Source organism: Muntiacus reevesi, chromosome 1, assembly GCF_963930625.1.
Source record: "Muntiacus reevesi chromosome 1, mMunRee1.1, whole genome shotgun sequence".
NCBI classification, from domain to species: Eukaryota; Metazoa; Chordata; class Mammalia; order Artiodactyla; family Cervidae; genus Muntiacus; species Muntiacus reevesi.
This window is the reverse complement of record NC_089249.1, coordinates 168,329,999-168,356,934: the sequence shown is the minus strand read 5'-3', so window position 1 is coordinate 168,356,934 and position 26,936 is coordinate 168,329,999. Positions and strand designations below refer to the sequence as shown.

General features: G+C 43.6%; 2 protein-coding genes across 3 annotated transcripts in view; both read left to right on the top strand.

Moving 5' to 3' along the window:
* Window positions 1–17,215, top strand: part of LOC136154298 (protein argonaute-1) — a 30,603-nt gene extending 13,388 nt beyond the window's left edge. Inside the window, exons 9-19 of one of the 2 annotated variants that reach the window (XM_065916607.1) lie at window positions 875–994; window positions 1,352–1,483; window positions 1,611–1,744; window positions 4,844–5,028; window positions 10,574–10,733; window positions 10,915–11,005; window positions 12,101–12,295; window positions 14,671–14,805; window positions 15,425–15,526; window positions 15,855–16,054; window positions 16,294–17,215. In XM_065916607.1, coding sequence (XP_065772679.1) covers window positions 875–994; window positions 1,352–1,483; window positions 1,611–1,744; window positions 4,844–5,028; window positions 10,574–10,733; window positions 10,915–11,005; window positions 12,101–12,295; window positions 14,671–14,805; window positions 15,425–15,526; window positions 15,855–16,054; window positions 16,294–16,402 — 1,563 coding nt within the window. In that variant the 3' untranslated portion in view covers window positions 16,403–17,215. The remainder of the gene's footprint in view (window positions 1–874; window positions 995–1,351; window positions 1,484–1,610; window positions 1,745–4,843; window positions 5,029–10,573; window positions 10,734–10,914; window positions 11,006–12,100; window positions 12,296–14,670; window positions 14,806–15,424; window positions 15,527–15,854; window positions 16,055–16,293) is intronic. The other variant, XM_065916614.1, reaches the window with a different exon arrangement.
* Window positions 17,216–17,270: 55 nt separating this feature from the next.
* LOC136154271 (protein argonaute-3) overlaps window positions 17,271–26,936 on the top strand; it is a 125,335-nt gene continuing 115,669 nt past the window's right edge. Inside the window, exon 1 of the mRNA XM_065916572.1 lies at window positions 17,271–26,690. The gene's annotated coding sequence lies outside the window, so the exon portion shown is untranslated. The remainder of the gene's footprint in view (window positions 26,691–26,936) is intronic.

The following is a 26,936-nucleotide window of genomic DNA, read 5'->3' as shown; positions in this document are numbered from 1 at the left end:
CTCTCCTCTGCCAAAAGACTTCCTGTTCACGGCTTCCTGAATATTGTATACGTTTAGGAAGCAATAGAATGAAAATCTTATATATCACTAGAAAGTCTGTTCTGGTCTCCATTGTGTTCTCTTAGGCCCAGTACAGAGGAACCATGTGGTAAGATGTTCCTCATACCAGCAGAGGACACTGTCAGTCAACAGAGACAGTGATTTCTGTAGTCCAAGGGCTCAGTGATCATCTGTATACTGGGGCTTTAGAACTAACCAGGTCTAGTTCTCCTGGTGTGTTGCGGGATGGAACAACCTGCTGCCTGCTACCATTGGACAGGCTGCCTACTATCTAAGAATCCAGTTTGTGTATATTGAGTTTTCTTAGTATTCAAAGAAGTTCTAGGTTGGGTCCTTTGGTAAATAATAATTTATGCTGCAACTCACTAAGTGTTTGGGGATGGCAACCCACTTCAGTATTCTTGCCTGGAGAATCCCATTTATAGAGGAACCTGGCAGGCTACAGTCCATGGGCTTGCAAAAGTCGTACACGAATTAGTGACTAAACCACCACCACTGAGTGTTTACTATGTTCAGAACTGTACTTGATTCTTTAAGTGCTTTATTTTATTTAGTCTCCAAACAATTGTTACTGTTCTCTGTATTTAACATATGAGCCCTGAACCCAGATCTGGCTCTGGATCCTAAGCCCTTAATCACAATGTGGCTATATAGACTTTTGTAATGCACATGAATGTTTTCTAACTTACCTGTCTGTGAACAAGAGATTTTGTAGTTCATTTCCAGGACTGGCAGCCAGGGCCTTTCTCTGGGGCTCTGGATACAGGGTAGACTCTACTCAAGCCAGCGCTACCTGTTCTTCTCGTTTCCTTAGGTCTGTAACATTGTGGCTGGGCAGCGCTGCATTAAGAAGCTGACTGACAACCAGACTTCAACCATGATAAAGGCTACAGCTAGATCGGCCCCAGACAGACAAGAGGAGATTAGCCGCCTGGTCAGTGAGGATGCAGAGAAACGTATGCTTGGTTGCTCAGTCATGGAAGTCCCTGGTAGCAAGTAGATGCTTTTCTGACTTGGCAGGACTCTTAGGAAAACAAGTCTGGATTGGTTACCTGGGACTGCTCTTGCTTCTTGACCCTGTAGCTGCTTTGCTTCCTATCTCTTTTTTTTCTCCTGTTTTACTTCCCTGTGTTATCTGCTTCCACTTACCTCATCTTCCACTTTCTCCCCCTTTCTAGGGGTATTCCTTACCAGCCTCAGCTGCTCTTCAGGGCTTTCTGCTTGGGACCCGGAGGGTGAGCAGGATTGCCAAGCTACTGCTCTCCTGAGATACCCTTCTTTTGTCTTTCAGATGAAGAATGCCAGCTACAACCTGGATCCCTACATCCAGGAATTTGGGATCAAGGTGAAGGATGACATGACGGAGGTGACGGGACGAGTGCTGCCGGCGCCCATCTTGCAGTACGGCGGCCGGGTGAGCAGGGTCAGGGCCAGACAACGTCTCTGGGGCTTATGGGGGGAGGTTGGGTTGTTATAGCCAGTGGCTTTTGCTCCCCTACCCATCTGGCTTCATTGAGGCTCACCTGGGCGCCCCCTCTGCCTATCCCCAGAACCGGGCCATTGCCACACCCAATCAGGGTGTCTGGGACATGCGGGGGAAACAGTTCTACAATGGCATTGAGATCAAAGTCTGGGCCATCGCCTGCTTCGCACCCCAAAAACAGTGTCGAGAAGAAGTGCTCAAGTAAGGAGGCTGAGTGTATGGGTGGGAAGGTGGGAAGGACCCTGGAGCTGCCTAAGTTCCTCTACTCCTGAGGGGCCAAGATTTGCTCTGTAGTCTGTTTTTCCTGACTTTTGACTCTGCCCCCTGTGCTATCTGGCTTAAACTTCTCCCTGCTTCTTTTCTGTTCCTCTGTGGTCAGGAGTCTTGGTAAGGAGCCATATCTGTGTCAGAGATGATCATTTTAGGACATGAATCACCTAAAGGAGACCTGAATTGTTTTATTGTTACAAAAAATATTTAACATGGGTAGTAAATAGTAGTAGTGATGGCTATAATATTTATGCTGGCAGTGTACCTAATTTTGTGTTCTCTTATTTCATCTTTACAGTGAGTAGTGGTGGTATTTCCATTTTCAGGAGACTGAGGCTCAAAGAGGTTAAGTAACTTGTGCAAGGTTTGCATTATCAAGAAAGTGTCAAATTGGGGGCAAATCAGATCTGACGTTTCAGAGCTTATATTCCTAATTAGAAATAAAAGTTTAGCTGGTACTCTGAGCTGTCCTTTCCTATGGACAGAATTTGTTCAGTTGGGGCCACGTGGCCTGAGTTAGGTGAACATGAGGTATAGGGGCCTCTGAGCCACCTGTGGCTGGGTAGCTGAGAGTAGATGACAGCAACAGAGAAAGTGATATAGCCAGGCGGCTTAAGGGAATCGGTTAGGGGAACAATGGTCTTGAATGAGTGAGTGAATAAGTGAAGAGATCACTGACTCTCCCCCTGCAGTCTTATTTTTCAAATACCACAAAATTTACCCATTAGAAGTATGCAGTTCAGTTCCTGCTGTCCTTTGAAGTGTTGGCTCTTTGTTTTCTCTGGATCTGGAGTAAGGTCAGTGCATTCTGGAGCTGAGAAAGAATCAGTGGAGCTGACCACTTTGGGCGGTGATGAGAGTCAGTAGAGATGTGTGCCCTGGTGGGTTCACCTGATCTTGGGCTTCTCATAAGAACTGGTCACAGCAGTCCCTGATGAATGTGGAGACTGGCCCTCTGTCTCCCCTCACAGGTGCACAGCCACCTCCATCACAATTTTAGTTCTCTTAAATGAGTATCTCTTCTCGACTCTCCTGAGTTCTCGGGATTTTGGCCCCATTGAGGCCTGCTCTTAGCGTTGGCCGGGCTTGGGAGGGCTGATTTCCTAACCAGTGTCAGAAAGGCGCTCAGCTCTGCCTCTGTGTCACCTTGGTGGTGGTTCTGTTCTGGGCGTGTTTCTCACTCTCGTGTCTTCCCCCGTCCTGTTCTTTTGAGAATCGATTCGTTGTTTGGATATTTTGGGGCACGGAAACTGATAAACCTAGAATCTTTGATTTGGAAGTAGTTTCGATTCATCAGACAACAACCTTCTTGCAGTGATCTCTGGATGCAGGGGGTAATATGTGACTTGTATACCTGGGCTAGTTGCTTGTTTGGTCCTGGGCTAAAGATTTAAGATTTGGGAGCTATGGCAGTGGGTGAGATTGTGTATGGAAAATGTATGTAGTGACAGAGGCTGAAAATAGAATGCAGAAAAACGAGAAAGGAAATAGAACAAAGTTCCTACATGTGTATGAAGGAATGGGATCCAGAGCACAGGAAAAGCCATCATTTCCAAGACATAAAGGGAAGAGATGAAGATGGCCATGGAGGTAGAGCAGTTGGTAATTGGGGATGGATAAGGGAGTCTTAGGGTCAACCCTCAGAATTTTTCTTCTGGCTAAAGAGGCCCTGTTACCTCAGCTGTGTCACTTTTAGGGCAAGATTTTAAGACATTCCCCATTAGAGTTCTCTCAACACTTTGAGGCCCCCAGCACTGGACATAATATCCCAAGTGTGATCTGGTAATAGAAGATAGGGAATACCACTTTCCTTGAAGTAGAGACCCACTTATTAATGGGAGCTAGTTAACACATTGGCTTTTTTAATAGCTATGCTGTCGTTGTATGCACAGCAGAGAAGTGGAAGAAACACTCTTAGTCCTTCAGAGCCCTGGCACTTAGTTACATGAAATAATATTTTTATTTTTAAATAATATTTTTTTAATTTTAATGTTATTTGAAAAACTTTAAAAAAATAGAGTAATATGGAAAACATCCATGTGTCTATCGTCCAGAGTATTGTCATGTTTGTTTTATCCTTTCTAAAAAGTAAATAAAATATTTCAGATAAATTTGACAGTCCTTTATATCCTCCGTTCTAGTCCCATTTCTGCTTTCTGATGCAGTCACTTTCTTGAATTACTGTAACCTTTCTATCTAATTTATATATGTTATATACCTATATAAGTGGTTTAAAATTTTACATAACCGTATTGTACTGTATTAATCTCATGGATTTTTTTTTTAACTGATTGAAAAAAATTATTTTCTCACTGCATAGGTTTTTAAACCCATTTTATTGATATTTGTATGCTATATAATAACATCCCTTAAACAATTGCTTTTATTCTCTGTTTGTACGTTGTTGCTTTTAACCTAAATACAGGTTTTTCACAAATTGAATTTCTCGCTGCTCCTTTCAGTCTGTCTTATTTATGTAGCTTGATTTTTTTTTTTTAATCTATTGCATGTGTACCCTCTTTTCCTACTTTGTCTTCCTTTCTTAGGGTAAAGCTCTAAAACCAAAAGAAAGAAGCTTGTTTAATTATTTGCTCCTAGGCTTCAAAGAACCCATAGGGGAGGAGGGAGCACATTTTTTCTGAGCATCTCCTGTGCTCTGATCACTGTTGGAAGCTCATTTGTTTTAATTTGAGCCAAGAGGCCTTCCTCTTGGACATCTTCCTTTTGCTGTAGACTCAGAACACAGGAACCAGCTGCTTGAGTGGGCCAAGGTGGGAGACTTCGAGAATTTCCACAGGTGGTTTTTCTGGGCCCCCCCAGCTCTCTGTTTATACCATTGAACACTTAGCAAGTCCTACCTTGTTCTACCCAACAATAAATATGGTTTTTACACTAGATGTGATGATGTCTCATTCCTCTTAGAGTCTGTTAGTGCTTGTCGTAGTGCTGGGGACCTAAGATGGAGGCGTTTGGTTAGAAGTATTCCAGTGGGACTTACTGCCTCTTGTTGTGACCATGGTTATGCTGCAGGAACTTCACGGACCAGCTGCGGAAGATTTCCAAGGATGCAGGGATGCCCATCCAGGGCCAGCCTTGCTTCTGCAAATATGCGCAGGGGGCCGACAGTGTGGAGCCCATGTTCCGGCATCTCAAGAACACCTACTCAGGGCTGCAGCTCATTATCGTCATCCTGCCTGGGAAGACGCCAGTGTATGGTACAGTTCTCTTGGAGTAGTGATTACAGTGATAGGACTCTTCTCAGGGTAGCTCCCTGGAAGATCCTAGGCATGACTCAGTGTGGATTCTTGACCCTAGTGGTCCTTGCTGCCGCTGTTCCTCCTAGAGGAGAAATATCAACTTATATGAGCTAGTCAGTCACCTCTGGTCCTATTTACCTGCTCACACTCCCTTTCAGTAGCAGTTACTGCAACCCTCTGTGTGCTGGTGTTTATGCAAGGCTAAGCTGAGCCAGATGCAGGGATAGGTCAGTCCAGACTCCTATCCCTAGGAGTGCGTTGTCTGTCAGGCCACAGGGCGGCACACCCCAGCGGAACCTATGGTGGTTCTGTTGGTGTTCCATTGCTGGGAATGACTTAGAATTTTTGAGACGTATTCCTTCTGTTTTCCTCTCTTTTAAGAATGGAAATGACTATATCCATCTCTGCCTTAGTGTTTTTCTCTCACTTTTTTTTTTCCTTCTCCAACCCTCTTCAATTGAAGAGGTGTTTCTCCTCTGATCTTATTCAACCCATGTGTGCCCTTTGTTTCTCTCATCCTGCTACCTTTGGGACACTTTGACCCTCAAACATCTTTAGAGCACATTACCTCAGTCATGCCGTCTCCTTTAGTTTTTTTCTTCCTATTTTCTTGCTTTTCTTCAAGAAAAAAAAACTTGAAGAAGAGTTTTTAAATGTGTTCCGTACGTTTTCTACCCGCACTTCCTCACCAGCCGCCTGCTGCTTAGCTTTTTTCGCGCATCTTACCTCTTCCAGTCTCCTAAACCTCCTCTACAGAGGGTCACCAACGACCTTTCTCCTCTTGACTTCTTGATACTTTCTCCTGTCTCTCCTTAATTGTTTTTGTCATTACCAGGAATGCCTGGCATTTTCCAGAGTTCTATACTCTGTCCTCTTTTTCTCTCTTTTCATTCTAGTGAAATTCTCATACATTTCAGTTGTTTCAGTCATCAACTATTGTTAGATGTTATCATGTATTATTAAAATCTTCATTCAACACTTGACCTCTCTGCAGTTCCTATCTCTTTCTCTGACTTTTCTTCCTTTCACAAGAGTTCATTGATCACCTACTGTGTATGAAAAGAAACGCTGATAGATACTGAATACATTCGTGGATAAAACGGCTGTGCCCTTTGCTATTATAAAGTGTGCTGGTGAACTGTCTCTTTGGTAGCTTGTCTTCTCTGTCTACCAGTGAGCCCTTCTCTTTACTTTTCTCTTCTGTGTTGGTATCACAGTTGCTTCTGGGTACCTTTATCCAGACTTTGGGGGCAGTCTGTCTTCTCTTTGCTTACCTCTAATGCTATTTTTTTTATACAGTGTTAAGAGGTATTCCCTGTTCACCACCCATTTCTCTCAATTTAATTCTAACATTTCTTCTTAAGTCTTTCTTGTATAGATTATTGGATGAGACTTTTTGTGATGGTACTGTCAAAAAAAGAAAAACCTTCATTAGTCCCCATTCACAAAATAGAAGTTTTTTGGGGCCCTGATCTTAGTTTAACCTTTTCAGCTTCTTCTTGTACATGTCTTTGCTACATATACCAGAAAGATCACTTGTTCTGGAATTAGATAGAGCTGGATTTTAATCCTGACTATGCCAGTTTACTGTCTTAGTCAGGTTACCTAACCTTTCTCAGCCTCATTAATTAATTATATAAAAGCATCTAACACAGTGCCTGTGACCTAGTAGATGCTCTCTAAATGTGCATTCCTTATGTGCTTTCCAGTCTCTGGTTTTGCTTAACATCATTTGCCTTTGCCTGGAATCTCTAAATACTTCTTTTGTTTTATTTGCTCTTAGTAGTATCTGTATATTTCCAGTAGAGCAGCATTTTGGTTAGGTTTCATACTGGATAATGCCACCTCTCAAGGAGTAATCCCAATTTCCTCACATGCAAATCATCATCTGTCATTGGTCTCAATGTGATACAGATTAACAGCAAAATAAAAGCAAGCATGCACAACTTCCAATGCCTGGAAATCAGAAGCTCTTAATTATTTAGTCTTTTTTCCTCCCAAGCAGGTATTTATTGAGAGCCTACCATGTATTGGCCATTTCTTGGTGCTAGGACTTCAGCAGCAAGACAGAGTTGTGCCCTGAGGAGTTTACATTGCAGTCGAGGAGCAAGACAAGAAGTGCTATGAAGAAAGGGTAAAGGTGTAAAGAAAGGATAAGGTGATACAGAAAGAGATGGACTGTGATTTTAGGTTAGAATATCTACTCTTTTTATGCCCCACCTTGCCCTTAAAATTCTCTCTATCCTTCGAATTCTAATTTAAATATACTTATTCCTGGAAGCTTTCTCTTGTCATCCTACCTAGAAGATTAACTGGTCTCTTTCTGGATTCATCTAGAAATTGCATCAGGTTGCTGATCAGTTAATTGTTTTGAGCATGGCGTGGATCTGATTCTGCTCAAAATCTTCTTCCCTCTGTATATACATACCCAAGGTAGAGCCTTTCACTGACATATGATACTCAGTACTTATCAAAGTTGGTTGATCTCCAATCCACATCTCTCTTGGGCCTTAAATTGATGTCCCTTGGTTAGAAAATAAGGATGCTTTTTAGGAGAATTGCCTTGAATAATTAGCCGTGTTTCTGGTTCCCTCCATAAAGGGAGAATCCAATATTTTTGGCCTCCCTGTGTAGTGTAGTGTGGCATGCTTGGAGAAGTCAGGTGTTACTCAGAGAGTTTTCCCTACCCTGGGCTCAGTCGTCTTATACCTTTCTCCAGCTTGATACCTTGATTATGACCTTGGGTTTCTTTCACTTACATGTTCTTTTTTGATTATACCACTTAGGTAATGGGGGCATTTGACTAGGAATTAAGCCTGCACATAGGAGGAGCAGTCAGATTCTTTGAAAGATCCTTCACCGTCCTTCCTGGGAGGCCAAGTGATAGTCAAGACAAGGTCCACGTGCATTATAGTTGCCCCCAAAGTATGAAAGGACACTGTCACATTTGCAGTTATAATCTGCTAACATGCCTCATCCTGTCCTTAGTATTTTTAACTCCTTCCTCTCCACTAAATTGATATAATTTTTTAATGTAATTTTTTTTATTGAAATATAATATACATATAAAGATCTTTTGTGGTTAATTCAGTGAATTCTCACAGAGTGTCATAGCAGGGGTACCTAGTTCTGATAGTAGAACATTACCACAATCCCAGGCTACTGATTACTACAACTTCCCATCAGTGATAACCACTGTTATTTTGGCTTCTAGCCCCATAGATTAGTTTTGACTGTCTTTGAACTTTATATGAATGGAGTCATGTATCATGTACATTTTTATGTGTCTGTCTTCTTTCACTCAACATTTTTAGATTTGTCCATGTTTGTTTAGTTTGTTATAGTGATTATGTGATTTTAACACAATTTACATGTGTTTATCCATTCTACTGTTAATGGACATAATTGGGTTGTTTCAGGCTTTTACTGTTATAAATAATGCTTCAGTGAACATTCTTGTACATGTCCTTTGGATATATGTGCCCATTTCTATTGGGTGTGTAACTAGGAGGGATTTTAAGTGTACAGATGTATACTTCCATCAGCAGCAAATGAGAGTTCTAGTTATCTACATCCTTATCAAACTTTGTATTGTCACTTGCATTTTAGCCATTTTTATGGGTGTTTGTTAATACTGCATTGTGCTTTTTTATTTCTTTGGTGATTGATGAAGTTGAGTATCTTTTTATATTTTTATTGGCTGTTTCACTAACCTCTTTTGACAGGTGCCTGCTCAAGTCTTTCTCTTTTTTTTGTTGGCTTAGATGTTCTTTATAATTCCTTTATTAAATATTATGTATACTACACATATCTGTAGCTTGCCTTTTTACTTTCTTAATGGGTTCTTCTGTTGAACAGAAATGTAAAATTCTAATGTAGTCCTATTTATCAATATTTTTCCTTTATGGCCAGTACTTTCTGAGTCCTGTTGAAGAAATCGTAAGGTCACGAAGATACTAGTCTGTGTTTTCTTTTAAATGTTTTTTTTAACCTTTCACATTTAGAACTAGCTTGTGTTTGCCAGAAACAGCTGTTGCTTTCTCTGTCCCTTGGCAGTGGTTCCTCTTTTGGTGCAAAGCCTAGAATCTCAGCCTCTTGCCCACATCTAGAATCAGCAAATGTACCCAGGGCAAAGCAGCTGCAGCAGATGGCTCACCTCTGTGACTCTGTGAGATTCTCTTCTCTCTGGAGTGTTAGCTCTTCCACTTCTTTTGTCTTAGCACCTCTCTACTGCCTTCAGAAAGATGATTTATGAATTTTTTCATAAATTCCTGAATGGTTTCCCTGAATGTTCTCAACACACACTGGTTTCCTTCTGACCATATCTCTTGGAGATAAAAATGATCCCTTAGCTTTTTAAACAGTCTCGAATTTCTCCCATTGAAAATATATCATACTGTTTATTGATCCCATGTTTCCTCCATGGTATTTGATATTACCGAAAACAGTTTTTGCCTCTATCCATTTATTTTTGCCTTGCTGTCACAAAATTCTGGTCCTCATTTTACCTCTTAGCAGCATTTGACTTGGTTGAACACTTGCTCTTTCTTGAAACACTCTTTCTTCCCTGGCATTCATGCTGCAACACTGTCTTGATCCTCCTCCTAGATATCTGGATTTTTGTCCTTTGCAGATTCATCATCTTCCTGTTCTGCACGTATTGTGAGCTCCTCAAGAATCGAGTTTAAGCCCTCTTCTTTCACTCTGTTCTCTTCCTTGTTGATCTCAAGATCATATCTTCAATTACTACCTGTACCTAAATATGTCATATTTTACATCTCCATTTCAGACTACTCTTGAACTTACAATTGCTGTACTCAGTTGCCTGATTGATATCCTCACTGGGATGACCAAAAAGCACTTCAAACTCAAAATGTTTCAAAAAGAACTTAAGATCTGTCTGTTCTATTACAAAAGTCTAGAAACTCATAAGTTATCCATAAATATTACTTTCCCTTACATAGTCTGTTGAATCTGTTTCTCTCCATTCTGACAACTGCCTTCTTAACCTACGCTCATTTCTTTCCTAGGTCGGTCTAATCACCACTTTCTTTCTCTCACACGGCAGTTCCTTTGCTCTCCTTTATAGCTGATTTGACCTTTCAGCTTCTTCAGTTTATGTTTCTGTCACCTATCGGAGTGCATTTTGCCTGCTCTTCCCTTGGCCTGGAATGCACTCTTCCATATTCTCTCTCCCTTGTAAGTTCTTTTTTACCTTTAAATTTCAGTTCAGTGAAGAATCCTTTCCTGGCTAGGTTATTACACTATATCATATGCTCTCTGCATCATAGCTCTGTGAAGTTTCCTGTTGTAGCATTTATCATTGTTATGCTTTTTATGATTTTTAAAATTAGTCACTAGATAGTAAGCACTATAAGAGTAGGGACCCTATATGTTTCTGGTCACCATTGTGTTCCCTAGTACCTTGTATACTTCCTGGAATCAAGTAGACATTTAGTAAATATTTGCTGAATGCACTAATCAGTTCTTTCCCTGCTCATAGCTGAAGTGAAACGTGTTGGAGATACTCTCTTGGGAATGGCTACACAGTGTGTGCAAGTGAAGAACGTGGTCAAGACCTCACCTCAGACTCTGTCTAACCTTTGCCTGAAGATCAATGTCAAACTTGGTGGCATTAACAACATCCTAGTCCCACACCAGCGGTATGAACTCTATTGCTTACTTGCCCTTGTCAAGCAAGGTAATATACTGGAGATTGATGAAAAGATAGGACACTGTCCAGGCAGAGTGAGTCATAAGGGAGAGGGGACCAGAGTGGGTGCTAGATGGGGCCAGGGAAAGAAGACCCAACTCCTCACCATTTGTTTTCTCTTCCTTGTTTAGCTCTGCAGTCTTTCAGCAACCAGTGATATTCCTGGGAGCAGATGTTACACACCCACCAGCAGGGGATGGGAAAAAACCTTCTATCACAGCAGTGAGTGATACTTTCCAACTTCCCCGTAAGGTTCTCTTCTGAGTCCCCAAGACTACACCTGATTTCCTTCCCTCAAGTCTGTGGCTTGACCCTTCACAAGATCTTTTTGTTTCAGCTGATCATGCCCGTTAACCAGTCCCTTGGTTTTTTAATAAAGCTAACTCTGTATGGTATCTTCTTTTCAGAGAGAGCAGTGAGAGAGTAGACTGGGGCCAGAGACTTGGTTATGTCTCCATCACTTATGTTCTGTGTTTGAATTTCCCTCTTTCTCTCTGTGCCCACTTTTGGGATATGGGAAGGACCATATCTCTTCTCTGAAACCCCTTTTAAGTGAATTACTTAGTTACTTTTACTCTTTGCTGTCTGTACCCCTGACCCATCTGGTAGATTAGATAGCTCTCTAATCCCCCTCCTGACCTCTGACCTCTCTGCTCCCTGTTTCACAGGGCTTCTCAGTTGACAAATGGGACCAGGCCTTCTTTCTCATTTGTTTGTTTGAACCTTCATGTTTCTCTAGGCAGATTGGGCCTATCTCAGTAAATGTGGGGAAACCCTATACTATGCTTATCTTTATTTTCCTTGTGGCCATCCATCCTAGTCTCTGGCCACTGTCCCCTTAGAATATAATGTTATTCCTACCACCCACAAGAACACTCTTCACTGTAGTTCCTGGGGTAGATTAGCATTTGAAGAAAAGATTAGCTTGTCTTTTGGATGAGGTCACTCTTTGAGCTAATATTGCTGGACCATCACATGCCCCTCTGCAAGGGGTGGGAAAATCAAATTTAGCAAGTACCTACTGTGGGTGAGGTCCCGGGCATGATGACTTAACGTGTGCCACACCAGTACTGCAAGCAGGTGTTACTCTTATCGCCATTTGAGAAGAGGAACAAGAAGATCAGGTGGGTTAAATGACTTCCATGTGTGTGATAGAACAGAGATTGAAACCAGGGCTATTCAATCCAATAAACCTTCTCATTTGATTTCGTAGTTTTTTTTTTATTTATTTACTAAGAAGTCTTTCCCCAAACCCAGAACTAACAGTGTTGGGAGGGTGGAGGTTTTGGGAGCTGATCCTGCCTCTTTGATTATCAGGTGGTAGGCAGCATGGATGCCCACCCCAGCCGTTACTGTGCTACTGTGCGGGTGCAGCGACCTCGGCAGGAGATCATTGAAGACTTATCCTACATGGTACGTGAGCTGCTCATCCAGTTCTACAAGTCCACCCGCTTCAAGCCTACCCGCATCATCTTCTACCGAGATGGGGTTCCTGAAGGCCAGCTCCCCCAGGTAGGGCCCACAATAGGTCAAGAAAACCTTCACATTGAGGCCATAGGGCCTGATGGTAGCAGAGAGTACTGCCCTCTTACTTAAGCTGTTGACACTGGGAGATGCTTCTACTTATGGAGGTTTCCTAAATGGAATAGGCCTGGAAGCAGAGATCCCAACTGAGAGGCGGTGTGTACGGTCATTGATAAACCTTTCTTCTTGTAATAAAAGACCCTCGGTGCCTGTTTACTAGTTAGTTCATGTTGAAGACTGATTCTTTAGACCAGTGGTTCTCCAGCTTTGGGCTTCCCTGGTGGCTCAGCTAGTAAAGAATCCACCGGCAACGCGGAGACGTGGGTTTGATCCCTGGGTTGGGAAGATCCCCTTGAGAAAGGAATGGCCACCCACTCCAGTATTCTGGCCTGGAGAATTCCATGGACTGTGTAATCCATGGTGTTGCAAAGAGTCGGACACGACTGAGCAACTTTCACTTCACTGTCCAGCTTTAGCATCCATCAGAATCTTTTTGAAGGGCTTATTAAAGCAGTTTGCAGAGCTCCACTCTTAAAATTTCTGCTTCAGTGATTCTAGGATGGGGCATTAAAATTTGTAGCTCTCATAGGTTCTTAGTGATCCTGCTGATCTGGTGGCTACACCGCTATTGACCTTTACAGTGTTCTTTTTATTCTATCTCCCTGCTAAGCCTTCATAGTTTATTGTTTAGACTAATATAGTGAACTGATCTTTTCTGCCATTTAATAAAAAGTAATATCACTGCCATTTATTGGGTATCTCTTATGTGCCATGAACTGTGCTAACCACTTTGTATGTGCTCTATTCAGTGCTTACAAGAATCCTATGAAGTAATTATTATTCCACCTAATAGATGATGAAACTGAGGCTTGAAAATGTTAAATGATTTCTTCAGTGTCATCCAAGCTAATGAGCATTGGAGCTAGGATTCAGACAAGTTGGTCAGATTCCAGAGTTCATGCTCTTAACTATTATGCTCAATTTCCTCCGAGTCATACAATGTTTCCTAAAGTACCAGATAAATTTATAACATGTATCTGTTCAGAGATGTCCTGTGGCTTCACATAGCCTTGGGTTAAAATTCATACTGCTTATGCAAAGCAATCAGCAGTCATTAAGCCCCTATTAGGTTTTTTATGTTTCCACTTAATTATTTGTTTTCCTCTTCACAACAATTTTGTGAGGTTGATCTTATTAGTAACTTTAGTAAATGTGGAGAAAATGAGACTTAAAGGGGTTAAATAACTTGCTCAAAGTAATAAAATTAGATAAAACTTGAGTTTAAACTTAGTTCTAATTGATTATAAATTCTATTTACTTCTACCATATAGTTTTTACTCCCCATATCTGCCATCCAAGGCCACAAGGCAGCTACTGCCTATGGTTTTCTACCTGTGGCTTCTTTGGCTAGTCTGTTTTCTTATGATAATGCTTTTTTATAGAACTGAATTTATCTGCTCGCTCTACAGCCATTCCTGAACCCTGTGTCTGCTCTCTTGTGGCGGTCCCAACCCTGTCTGCTCCCGTGGGGAACGCCCATTTTCCTCCTGATCCTAAAATTGTCCTTCCTTTGGACATTGTGATTTTTCTGTGAACCTTGATTCTGTGTCTTGATGTTAGGTCTCACTATGCATGGTAACCAGGTGAGTGCTCTCTGCTGACACTAAGCCTCCCAGCTCGGTTTTATAGGAGCACATCAGGTGAATTGTCTACAGGCATACCTCGTTTAGTGCACTTCACTTTATTGTGCTTCACGGATACTGTATTTTTTACAAATTGAAGGTTTGTGGCAACCCTGTGTCCAGCAAGTCTGATTCGGCATCATTTTTCCAAGAGCATTTGCTATTACTTCATGTCTCTGTTACATTTTGGTAATTGTTGCAATATTTCAGACTTTTCATTATTATATTTGTTATGGTGATCTGTGGTCCGTGATCTTTGATGTTACTGCTATGACTCGCTTAAGGCTCAGGTGATGGTTAGTATTTTTTAGCCATAAAGTATTTTTTAAATTAAGATATGTACATTGTTTCATTTTTTTTTTTAAGATATAATGCTGCTGCACACTTAATACACTACAGTGTAGTATAAACATAACTTTTGTATGCATTGGGAAACCAGAAAATTTGTGTGACTTACTTTATTGTAGTGGTCTGGAATTGAACCTGCAATATTTCTGAGGTATACCTGTGTAAGGCTGATTTTTGGTAGGAAGGGCTTATCGTCTCTAATGGTCGGGTGTCAGCTTATCAAGGGAGGCTGAACAAAAAGCCGTATTACAAGTGGCAAACCCTTAGTCCAGAAAGATGTATGAACTCAAGAGGAGCTGTGTCTCTTTGTCTCCCTCCTCACCCTGTGCCTAGATCCTCCACTATGAGCTGCTGGCCATTCGTGATGCCTGCATCAAACTGGAAAAGGACTACCAGCCCGGAATCACTTATATTGTGGTGCAGAAACGCCATCACACCCGTCTTTTTTGTGCTGACAAGAATGAGCGAGTGAGTGAGGGATTGAGGAAGTCACTGTACCCTTATCTTGTCTCCCTTCTTTTAGTATGAAAGAAGCTGTTGAAATGAAATCTGGGGATTTAGTCCTTGGCCTGTCCATTGCCCCTGGCACCTTTCTTCCCCCTAACTCTTGTGGTCCTTCCTCTGCTGCTTCGTTTCCTTTGTTTCCCGCTTCTCCCCTCCTCCCCTTCTTCCCTTATACTTGATCTCCCTTCTCCCAGCTCCCTGGCCTATAGACCCCATATATAGACCAGCTCCCAGAGATGGGAAAGGGAACTTCCATTTATTGAACTTCTATGTGCCAGACACTCTGCATGGCATCTTCCTCACAGCAGCCCTGTGAGGTAGGTACTGTTATTACCTCCAGTTTAACCTCAGAAAGGTTAAATAACTTGCTAAGATCACACAGCTAATAAATGGTGAAAGCAGCACTTGAACACAGGTCTGTGTGACTTTAGAAGCCTGTTATTTCAAGGCCCAGGACACTCTCTGGGAACAGCAACTTCTCCTTTATTTTTGGGATTCTGATGGAGTCAGGTTAGAATTGAGTCGGGGCCCTAGTTAGGGCCAGGCAGGTCTTGGGATCTTGGTTGTCTTTGTTTCTATACAGATTGGGAAGAGTGGTAACATCCCAGCTGGGACCACTGTGGACACCAACATCACCCACCCATTTGAGTTTGACTTCTATCTGTGCAGCCACGCAGGCATCCAGGTAGCTGGGCTATGTCCTGGGGTATCAAGTGGGTCAAAGATAGTTAATCATTCCCATTACCTCTAGAATATATCATTCATAACTGAGTGGCATTCAAATCAGGATTGTTCTCTTAATAAGCCCTTTGTGCACTTGAACATAAGTGTAACTTCCAACATCTTAGTCAGGTTGCCCATACAATGGGTGCTTTATGACAAAGGTGGCTTTGTGTCTGCCTTTTCATGGGTGGGCCTTCCAGCCCAGCCATACTCATAATGGTAATCCTGTTCCTTATTGTCAGCCATCCCGTCTGCTCAACCTGGGGCCCCTCACCTTCCTATCTTCCCAGGGCACCAGCCGACCATCCCATTACTATGTCCTTTGGGATGACAACCGTTTCACAGCGGATGAGCTCCAGATCTTGACGTACCAGCTGTGCCACACTTATGTACGATGCACACGCTCCGTCTCAATTCCAGCACCTGCCTACTATGCCCGCTTGGTGGCTTTCCGGGCACGATACCACCTAGTGGACAAAGAGCATGACAGGTGAGGCCTGGGATCAGGCTGGCTTCCTTTTTGCTTCAGCCTCTGGTACCAGACCCTCTCAACTTTCTTTGGGTAGAAGGAAACGAGGATTGTCCAATTTGGTGTCCTGGAGCTTGTCAGCCCAAATCTGGGTTGGGGTTTTCTCTTAATTGGTATGGGAATTGGCACCCTAGGGGTGGGGGAAGGGTTAGTGGCAGCTCAGTTCACCAGGAAGGACTTCTTTCATTTTTCCTTTTCAGTGGAGAGGGGAGCCACATATCGGGGCAGAGCAATGGGCGGGACCCCCAGGCCCTGGCCAAAGCCGTGCAGGTTCACCAGGATACTCTGCGCACCATGTACTTCGCTTGAAGGCAGAACGCTGTTACCTCACTGGATAGAAGAAAGCTTTCCAAGCCCCAAGAGCTGTGCCGCCCAAATCCAGAGGAAACAGGGAGGAGGGAGGTGGGGGTAGGGAGGAATGCAGAAGGCCCTGTTTTCCTTCTGCAGAGGGGGCTAAAGGGTGGGGAACAGGGCCAGTAAGCCAGACCACCAGCCAGAAATCTCTGATATTCACCTCATGCCCTCAACCCCTCACCCCATCTTGTCACACCTGGCCCTGAACCCACTGGACCAAGAGAGGCAGCAGCGGTGCCCACCATATACACAGGTGTCTCGTGTGACTCACAGTGCTAAAGACTCATGCCTGACAGCTTGGTAAGGTCGGCTCTGCAGCCCTGCGGACAAAAGCTGGTAGGTTTGGGTTTGATACTTTAGACGGAAAAGTGAGGGGCTTGAGAAAGTGGGTGGGAGGAGGGCAGGATTTTTTAGGAGCCTTAATCAGAAAAGGTCTAGATTTGTTTAAGAAGAAAAACGAAATCAGATGCAGATCAATATTTTAGGATACTAGATGTTTTAATGGGTTGAGAATCCAGCTTGTAGGAAGATTTTTAATGCTAATGATTTTGGTTGCCCCTCCCCCAGCTGCCACTCCCCTTTCCCTTATTCCTCTTTCTCTTCCTTTTCTACCCCACCTTACACCTGACAGACATCCAGCCCCTAGTAAGACTTAAGGCACTATGGCACTTAGCTCTGAAGTGACACGACCCTGTCTTCCTTCCGCCTGCTGGTGGGTAACCAGTGCCTTCCCTGTAATGGTAATGCTGCAGAACTGCAACCTTTTGTACCTTTTGGGGGGTGGGGGCGGGTTGGGGGCGGGGTGGGGGTGGGAGAGGAGGTAGGTTGGGATGAAATACCCCGTACCCAACACGCCTCCAGCCAGAGCGCCAGCTATTTTGCATTTGAAGGAATTGACTTCCATATTCATTGAGCTTTTAAAAAGATCACGACCTCAAGATGGTTAAAATCCATTGACATTTGCACTTTCAGACATGACAAGTCTAGGAGCTGCTGAGATGACTGGCCCCTGGCCTTTCCGCTAATGTCTCCTTTCTTCTTGTCCCCGCTTTCTCCCCACCTGCCTGGGTCTGGAGTTAACTTTCATAGCATTTCTCACTCTTGGCTTCTTTTCCCTGATGGTCAAGCCTCTTTATGTTTCAATATTTTTTAATTGGGGTGTCTTACAACAGATGATCTTTAGGTCTAAAATAAGGGGGGGAAAAGCAAAAACTAAATGTTATTTTTATACCATAACCTGAGTCTATTGCCAAAATCTGGAAATAAATCCCTCCCATGCCCAGTGAGTTTACATCCCAGAAACATTGAGCCATCAAAGGAACTACGTACCTGACTTGTTCTTTGGCCTGCTTTGGCGTGGCTCTGTAGGGTGTGGTTATCTCCACAAGTGGGGTTCAGGCTCCACCCTTTGTGCAAATAATACCTTTTTCTTGCTGCAGGCACCTCTGCTGCACTTCCCTGCACTCTTTCCTGCAAGTGCATCTTTCCTTCCTCTGGACTATCCTCTGATACTTGGCTTATCCCAGATTTCAGCGTGTCCTGTGGATAGGCTGGGGGATTTTGCTGCTCCCTATTGCTTCTGTTTACACAAATGACTTTTTCCTGATTTCCCATTAGGGCATGTGAGTGGATGGCATGGGCTTTGTTTTCTTTTTTTTTCCTGTCTTCCTGGGTAGAGATGGGGTTTGGCTGTCTTGCAGAACTGGAAAAGTAGGGGGTTCTAGCTTGGGGCCTGTTGGCCTTGAAGCAAGGCTTCCTCTTTCCTCGACTGTTCCTTTTTTCCTGTCCCACTGCTTGGGATAGGAGTTGCAGCTTCAGTGTGGAAATGCCTCTTTTTGAGGAGCCTGGGCTTGGGTTTACCCCAATCTGGTGATGAAGCCATGACTATTTAGACCTAGCTCAGGCTCAAGGCCAGCCAGCGGAAGGCCGGTCTGAATATGGGCCTATGCAGTAGAGCTACCATTTCCCCTCCCCAGCAGCCCTTGTACAGACCCAGATTTGCTATGCAAAACAGTCTATCCCAGGTTCTGTTCTGGTTGGCTACTTTGTTCAGCAACTTCACAAAACGTAGCACAAACATTGATTATGGAGAAGGCATCAGGACTGTTGAGTAACTCTTCCTTCACTTCTTTCCTACTGGCTACAGTATGGGGTGCCCTGTGGGCATAGCCCAGCTGAAAACAGAATGGAGGGCTCTGGGAGGAGGCAGCTCACTGGAGAGCCTACATTCCTTACACAAGTGCCTAAGAGAGTGATGCCAACACTCCCATCTGCCCTGTCCATCGCCTTCATATATTGTCTACTTCGTGTTTAGTCACCCTTTGGGGAGGGGAGCTCTCTTGGGACAGTGGGCTCTGAGTGTTCTCTTCTCGGGTGTGTTTTGGGGCTGGGATCAGGGCAGTATTCCTGGAAGGTCCAGTCATTCACCAGCATTTGCAAATGTCCATTGAGAGCTGGTGGTAGTCACCTACTCTCAGCAACAAGTTTGTGTTCTCTCCTTTTTCTCTCTTTGCCTCACTCTCTCCAGTTGGGTCTTGAGCTGAGGCTTGGCATTTTTTAGCCCTTAGGCAATTACATGCCATTTAATAAATAAAAGAAACAAGCTTGGGCAGTGGCAAGAACATGACATCTTGCTGTGATTTTCTTTCTTTCTTTCTATCTTTGAGACTTGAAAAACACCCTTAACCTTGAGGATTCTTCTTCGAAAGGTGGTGCATGCAGATTGAGAAGTGGTGTTGGCAATAAGCTTGGCTTTCTTTGATTTGGTTAAAGTGGTGCTTCTTACCTAGGCTCAGAGGAAGTGCTGGGGACACCCCAGTCTCATCCTCTTAGACAAGTCTCCTGGTCCCTTTGTTCTGCTCTTTTGCCTTCCTTTTCCTCCTCTCTCCTTCCCTGGCCTCGTTTTATTTTTTTCTGTTCATTCAGCTTGCTTGCTGGCCTGCCTGCCTATCTGCCTATGTGATGATGAATTCTCTGCATGGCTACAATGATCCCACTGTTAGCTGGCAAGGTCAGGCTTAGCTCCTTGGCTGCAGAAGACCAAGAATCTGCTTCCCAAGCCTAGTGATAGCCTTCCTGGGTTGGACTGCCCTCAAACTTTATGTGAAGGTGTAGCAGAAGGCCTGCCCATCTGGCATGAAATCAGGAAGGCTTCTGGCAACTTCCACACCTGTCCACTCTTTGGAGGTGGTTTCTCTTGTTGCTTTTTCTAGATGTGGTTTCATTTCTCTGTACCCGGGGCTTCTCTTTTCTGAGGATGTCCTAGCATTGACCTTTCTGGCTATCCAGGGTTGAAGGGTTAGGGGATAGACGTGGGGGAAGGAGGAATGGGAAGAGAATGGCGAGAATTTGGCTAAAACATGGGAAAGGAGAGCCCTGCTCACTGATCACTTTTCCAGTCCAGCCTGACTCATTGGGGCCGAGGTGCTACTGCTGGCCTCTGGGGATAAGCGTGAGGCTGTTGTTGCTGGGAACTTAGGCTGAAATTAATGTTGAAAAAGAAGGTAACTAAAAGTGTGAAACCTCCCTAAAAAGCTCCTGGTTCCCATCTACTCAGTAGCTCCTCTATAGCCTCCTCTTTGACTAAGCAGTGATGTTTTTGGATAGTTTTCTTTTTCTTGTCCAGAATCCTGTAAATGAGGCCGGCAAGATGGGCAGCCAAGGGGACACAATTATTTCTCAGCTGACCCATAGAATATCTGCACGGCTAGTGGGACAGTGTTTTAGACTTAGCATTATGTGTAACAAAGAAAGGTGAATGGTCCTTCCCCCTTCAGGGTAGAAAGTCATCTCAAACTGACTAAGATGCAGTTTTGGAAACTACATCAGGGGGAAGTTATTTTTATTTATATTTGCTGGGCCACGGCCAGTCCTGGATGGTAGCTGGGATGCCTTCCTTCTTAAAGTCTGATCATGGCAGGGTTATGCAGGGCACTCTTTCCTCTTTGGCCTTCTAAGCCGATCAGGGAGAAGGGATTCTCTGGTTTTCTCTTCTCTCCCATTTATTAGGACTTGCCTTCTCCCTGGGCAGGGAGAGAGGCTAGGTTGGTGCTCTCCCCTCACTCTACTCCTACTGACTTAGAACCTCTGGCTGCTGTTCGGGAGCCCAGGAAAGGTGGTGGAGGCAGTGGGCTCAGAACAACAACAACATCAACAAAAAACAAAACAGAAAAAGGTGAGGAAAGGCAGATTTCCTTCTTTGAAAAGGAAAATAGGAAACCCTCCAAGGATTGTGCAAATAAAGACAATGTGTCAAATGCACTGACTCCCCTGGTGTAGTAGCAATAAGGAAAAATGAAATGACTCCTGTGCACACAGTCCAACCTGATTGGTGTATGATGTTGCACTTAGCAGCCATCTGGTGGGCATGTGTGACTACTCTGGGTTTCACTTTAGTTTCTAAACTTTTTATCCCTCTCAAGTCCAGCATGGATGGGGAAATGTCCCTGGAGCCCCACAGCTGTGTACTTGTTCGCATTTGTTTCCCTATGAGACTTGTGTTTGTGTCCTGCTTTGAGCTGTACCTTGTCCAGTCCATTGTAAAATTATCCCAGCAGCTGTAATGTACAGTTTCTTCTGAAGCAAGCAACAGCAGCAGCACAATTCTGTGTTTTATAAAGACAACAGTGGCTTCTATTTCTAAAGTGCGGTCTCTTTCTCTCTTTTTTTTTTCCTTAGCAAAGCAAACCATTGGGATTAATTGTATCTCTGATAGATTTTACATTAGAATAATAGATTGTGAGAAGAGCAGAATCATCACTTTCTAAAGGAGTAAAGTGGGTAAAACAAATTCCAGAGTGTTGAAACTGCCGATTATATGTAATCATTTCATAGGGTTTCCATTTATTCTTCATTCAGCAAACATGTAAAGCACGGTGTCTAGCAGTTTTGTTGGGGAGTAAGCAGGCACAATTAAAAAATGAGGAAAACAGTGTTTCTCTCCTTAAGGAGCTTAAAAAGTTTGGCTGGGGATATGAGTAGCCAAATGGTTCTTTGGTACCATTTAGACAGATTATGAGGACTGCAAAGAAGGCTATATAAGGCTGTGTAGCAATGAAGATAGAAAGGAAAGAGCAAATAGGAGAGACACTCAGGAGGTAAAATTAATAGGACTCAGTGAATGATGGAATGGGAAGAAAGAAGCAGAGGCTAATATCCACTTTGCTTGAGCAAGTGAGTATGCTGGGACATTCCTCTAAGCCAAGATTGGGGGAAAGGGAGACCGGAGAAGGAAGGTGGTGAATTTTGTGAAGAAAAACCATTAGCCTTTTATAGACTGAGTTTTGAGGTTCCCAGGTTTCCAGTAAACATTTATATTTTGGTGCTCAGGGAAGACTCCAAAACTGCAGTTACAGATAGGAGATTCATAATCATAGAGATGGTAGTTAAAGCCATAGGAATGGACAGGATGGCTTAGGAAAGAGTAGGGCAAGAGGAACCTAGTGTACGACTCTGGGAAACAAGAGATCAGGAAATAGAACCTAAGATGACTGTCAGGTCACTCAGAATAGTGAGGAGAGTGGAACAGGATTCAACAACGACATGATTCACAGCAGGAAAACTGCTGTGGTGAGGGGGAGGGTATTCTACTTATTTTACCATCCTTCACTCCATCTTCTCTGGGATCTTGTAACTATATGGTCATTCTCCAGTTTTTCTTGAAAATGAGCATTGGAAAACCTAACTTAAATCAGGCTAAGACTGAGACTTCCAAGTTGTTCACAACCACCACCACCACTACCTCCACCTCCAGCTTCCTCCTATCCTCAGGAGATACTTGTAAAACAATGAAATAAACAAACCTAATTTTGTTTCTATCCAGTGTCCTAGATCGTATTCCAGTGCACTTGGTAGCACTTAGCAGCTTGCTCTATTTTCTCTTATGACTTGTTTTCCCCAGAGCCTGTGAACTCCTAGCTGCAGAAACTACTGATTTTTTTTCCTCTCAGGGCCATAGTGTATATGAGGAGGGGTCAGTATTTATGACTAGGATTGAAATGAACTAGAAATCTGTGGTTCTTGAGTACAGAGGGGAGACTCGAGAAGTGATACTGAGTCTGCAGGATGGATTCAGCATTCCTGAATCTTCAGGTAAGCAGAAACGTTGAACCAGATTGTCATCACCGTTTCTCACTCACTCCAGCCTTGAGGGTCTCTGATTTTGTGCCTTAAGTTCTTGGTGCAGTTATCAAGCATGTAAGTTCAGCATTCCTCCCTGGTACTCCTAGAACATTGATTATTTCTGTGTGTACTGGGAGAAGATGGCACAGGGAAGGATTCTGGCACAGGGCCCAGTGAGAAATTTCAGTGGCAGCTAGCATGTACAAAAGCGGGCCTTGCATTCCTCTGGAGGCCAAGTGTTGTGGACGTCAAATTGCAGTGCTAACCTGTGACCCCTGCCAGATTCTCTTGGAAGCAAGCCAGCCAAACCCATGCTGCTTTTCTGCAGCATGGAGTAGTGAGGTTGGTTGGAGTTGAAGAGCAAATTGGAACATGTAGGAAATTTTTCCCAGTTGAAACAAGACTTAAGATGGTTAATGAAGTAGAAAGTGTTTAGCAGAGCAAATGGGGAGATGATCACTATACCACATTTTGACCATAAATTTCATTGCCATAAATGATTGGTGTTAAAAAAAAGTTTCAGGATTTGGCTGATGCTTGCTACTCAGGTGTTGCTAAGCACCCGTGGATATCCCTTTCCAGGAGTGGTTGAGCAGCCTTCCCTCTGTTCTTTCAGTTGGCAGAATATACTGTAGCACTTTTTTGTCACTACAGTCAAGTGCCTTTAAGATAGAAAGATGTTGTATATTTGTTGGGTATCACTTGGCTTAACAGACCCCAGAATCATGGAGTAGGTTTGGCAGCTGAAGGAAAGGGTTTTATAGTGCAAAAAGAAGAATATTTTCAAGTTCTGAGCTTGCGGCATCCTCAGACTACTGGCTATACTGCTTGAATGTGAAGTAGCTTTGAATTGAAAAATCAGCTCTGTTTTTGATCCTAGCTTTCAAGGTATTTATTCCTTTGGCTATAAGCTGAGGAAACCTCACAGGCTTAGAAGGTGCACAGAGCATGACAGAAGCACTCTTAAAACAGCAATGTAAAGAAGCTAGAAAAGTGGACTTGCTGAGGATGAGGTGCATTTCAAAGCTCTCCATTTAAGTATCATAACTACCTTCCCAGGATACCAGATCAAGACTTTTAGGCTACCGTGGCTTACCCTACAGGAACCCACTGTCCTCTTACTCTGGAATGTAGCAGCCTCACCACTATCCTCTTGGCAGTGTCTTTTTGGGACAAAGAAATTTTGAGGAACCTTTCTAGGAACGTTCCTCACCTTCTATAGGCAAGGAACTTTCCTTATAAAAAAGGCAGGTTTTGGGGTTGTTGAATGGAGGTGAATTGGAAAAGGAATAGGAAGTGGGTACTTTGAAGTACTTGGTCAGGTGTTTTGTACGGTATCCTTTATAATTTGGTTGCATCTTCACAGCATTCACATGAAGTAATTTATCCGTCACCTTCAATTGCATGTAACAAAACCTGATTAAATTGGTTTAAATAAGGAAACTATCACATGACAAGAAATGCTGGTTTATGTGGCTCTAAGGTTGGATTATTCAGTGGTTCACTAATAATACCACGTAACAGATTCTTGCTCTGCTAACCTTTGTGTTATCTTATCCTCATGCTTGTTCACCTCAGAATCCCAAGACTGCTTGTATAATTCCAGGAAGGAAATGCTGACAGAACAAAGTCTTGCAGAAGAGGGACTAATTTTTCCCAGTGTTTCATTTTAAAGAAAGGAAATCCCTGGAAGCCCCAACAGATCTGGCCTAATGTCTCATTTGCTAGAAATGGGTCATCTTTTCACTATTCTGTCATTGGCAAAGCAAATGAGATCATCCATCATGAGTGGCTTAGATTAATTACAAGTTATCTTATGAGTCATGTGAATTAAAAAGATGTTATGTTTGCTAGGCAAGAAGGGATAAGGACTATTGGTTAGGCATCCAGCAGTGTGTTGTGTGTAGGTGATCTGGTTTTTACAGATGAGGAATGTGATGTTCAGAGAGGGTGACTAGCAAAAGGTCTTCAGGGTCAGTTCTGACTGTCCTAAAGCCACTATGTTTTATATTGTGTTCTGCTGCAGTACAGAGTAACTTACTTTGTGCTGTGTAAAAACTGCTTATCTAGAAGAGATTTCAAGTGTCAAGCCCATTCAAGAGGAAAGGATGCTATCCAGTTCTTTCCTCATTCAGTGATTTTTTTTTTTAAGCAACTTTCAGAGGGCACTGATTTTGCCCCCAAGATTTCTGTACTATTGTATAGTTCTCCCTCTGAGAGCAGCCAGTACCACAAGGGATGAGGGCAGAGTTACCATTCTTGAAGCTCACTTATTTATCTCTTTGTCCACCTGTCCAACAAATATTTATGGGATGCTGCTATGTACCAGGCACTGGCACTGTTCTAGGCACTGGGGCTATGATAATTAGGATACACAAAAACCTGCACTATGCCCTTAAGAAACTCATTTGGGAAGGTTATCCAAAACTAGGAAGGTGTGTGTGGTTAGGAGAGACTCATACAACTTGGCTGTTGGCAGAATCATTCAAACTTTTTTGCCTTCCTACATCCTGATATTATAATTCATGAGCCTTTCCTATGAACTCACATGTGAGGTCCCTAGACAACAGAAGTAGATGGGAAAGCATTAGTGACATTTATTACACTGGACTGAATTAGAAGGTCCAGATCCTGTTACATCCATGTCAACAAAGAACAGTGGCCCACCTCCAGGGTTCATCACTGTGTTTATTCTAGGAGACACTCAAGAAACCTGCAGTCATTTAGGGAGCCAGTTGTAGGGATTTGAGTGTGTGGAAAGGCTGTTGCAAGAGTTGGTATTCATCCCTGTTAAATGTTGATAAGGTCTTGGATTGTGTATAGTTTAGGATTGAAAAGAACTTTTAGGATACAGTGTTTCATCTAGTGACATCTGATAGGTAAAAATTGAAGAGGGAATTTTCAGTAAAGGGGCTAAAGATGAGAAAGAAGTGAGGCTGAATCTGAGTCAGATGTGGGCTTGAATCCCATCCATTTATTGTTTGTTGTATAGTAGATGCATCTAATAAGTGCTTTGAAATAACTAATAAATACCTTCACTAACACTTAGGGAGGATTTTCTCAGTGCTTTATGCCCATTCCCTAACTTCACAACTGAAGAAACTGAAGCCCAGAGGCTCGAGTGACTGATCTGAAGCCCCATAGTGATTAGGGCTATACTAAAGATAGGATGAAAGTGAAAGTTGCTCAGTCCTGTTGGACTCTGCAACCCCATGGCCTATCCAGTCCATGGAATTCTCCAGGCCAGAATACTGGAATGGGTAGCCTTTCACTTCTCCAGGATACTTTTTTCCTTTCCCTCTTTGTCCCAAGGTGTTTGTTGTTTTTTTTTTTTTTAATGTATTTTGATTATTAACAGTCTAAACATTGCTGATACTAGGGACAGGGAAAAATCATTAAATCATTTCTCAACCTGAAATAGTTATTTCTGTAAGGCAACAAACACTAATAGGCTACACAATAGTAAACAAAAATTGCAGATTCGGAGAGGGTTTGTTAAGGAAATACTGTAATAATATACAGGAATGCCTCACCATAGGTCCAGGAAAAGCATCTGAAATGACTCAAACTGAGGTATGAAGAGCAGTTGGCGGGCACAGGGGATGGGGTGAGTATGAGAAAGGAGAGGCTCCCGGTCCAGAAAATCCAAGTGTGATAGAGAGGCGCTGTGCCCAGCGCGGGGTGAGCAGACCACTGTAGCTGTAGCATAATAAGAGGAAGAGTCTCCCTTGAAGGGAAAGGCAGGGACCTCCCTTTATGCCTCTGGCTTGGCCCTGGAATGGAGTTTGGGCCTTAGAGTGACCAGGCGTTTTATTAAAGAGTTTTTAACATGGAAATTATTCGATCTGACGTTTCTGTCAACTCATCTTTTCCCAAGTTAGATTGTACGAGAAATATTCTCCTCAGAAATTGTCAAAACAACTCTACAAATTTGGAGTGATAAACCGTGATGGTCACTCGACCGCCTGCTGCAGGGGAGGAGGCACGTGGGGTGGTCCCAACTGGGCGTGGCGGGAAGGCCTCAAGAAAGAAAGGGGGACCACTCCCCAAGACAAGATCAGTCTGGGGCCCTCACAGCTCCTGCACCTCCGACCAGCCAAACTCCAAGAAGGCTCTCGTCCAGGTTAGCGAGCCCGCCCTCCACGACTGCGCCTCGGGCCGGCACGGCCCCGCACCAGGGTGGGGAGGAGTCCAGCCCCTCGGGGTGGTCTCCGGCCGACACGGCCGGGTCTCGTTCGCCGTCCCGGGTCGCACCCCGTCGCGCTCGCCACAGACTCCGCCCAGGCTCGGCGCCCGCGGCGCGACGCCTCCCCTGCGTCCACCGCGCCGGCCGCGCCCGCACGAACGTCGCGCCCGAACGGTCAGGGCG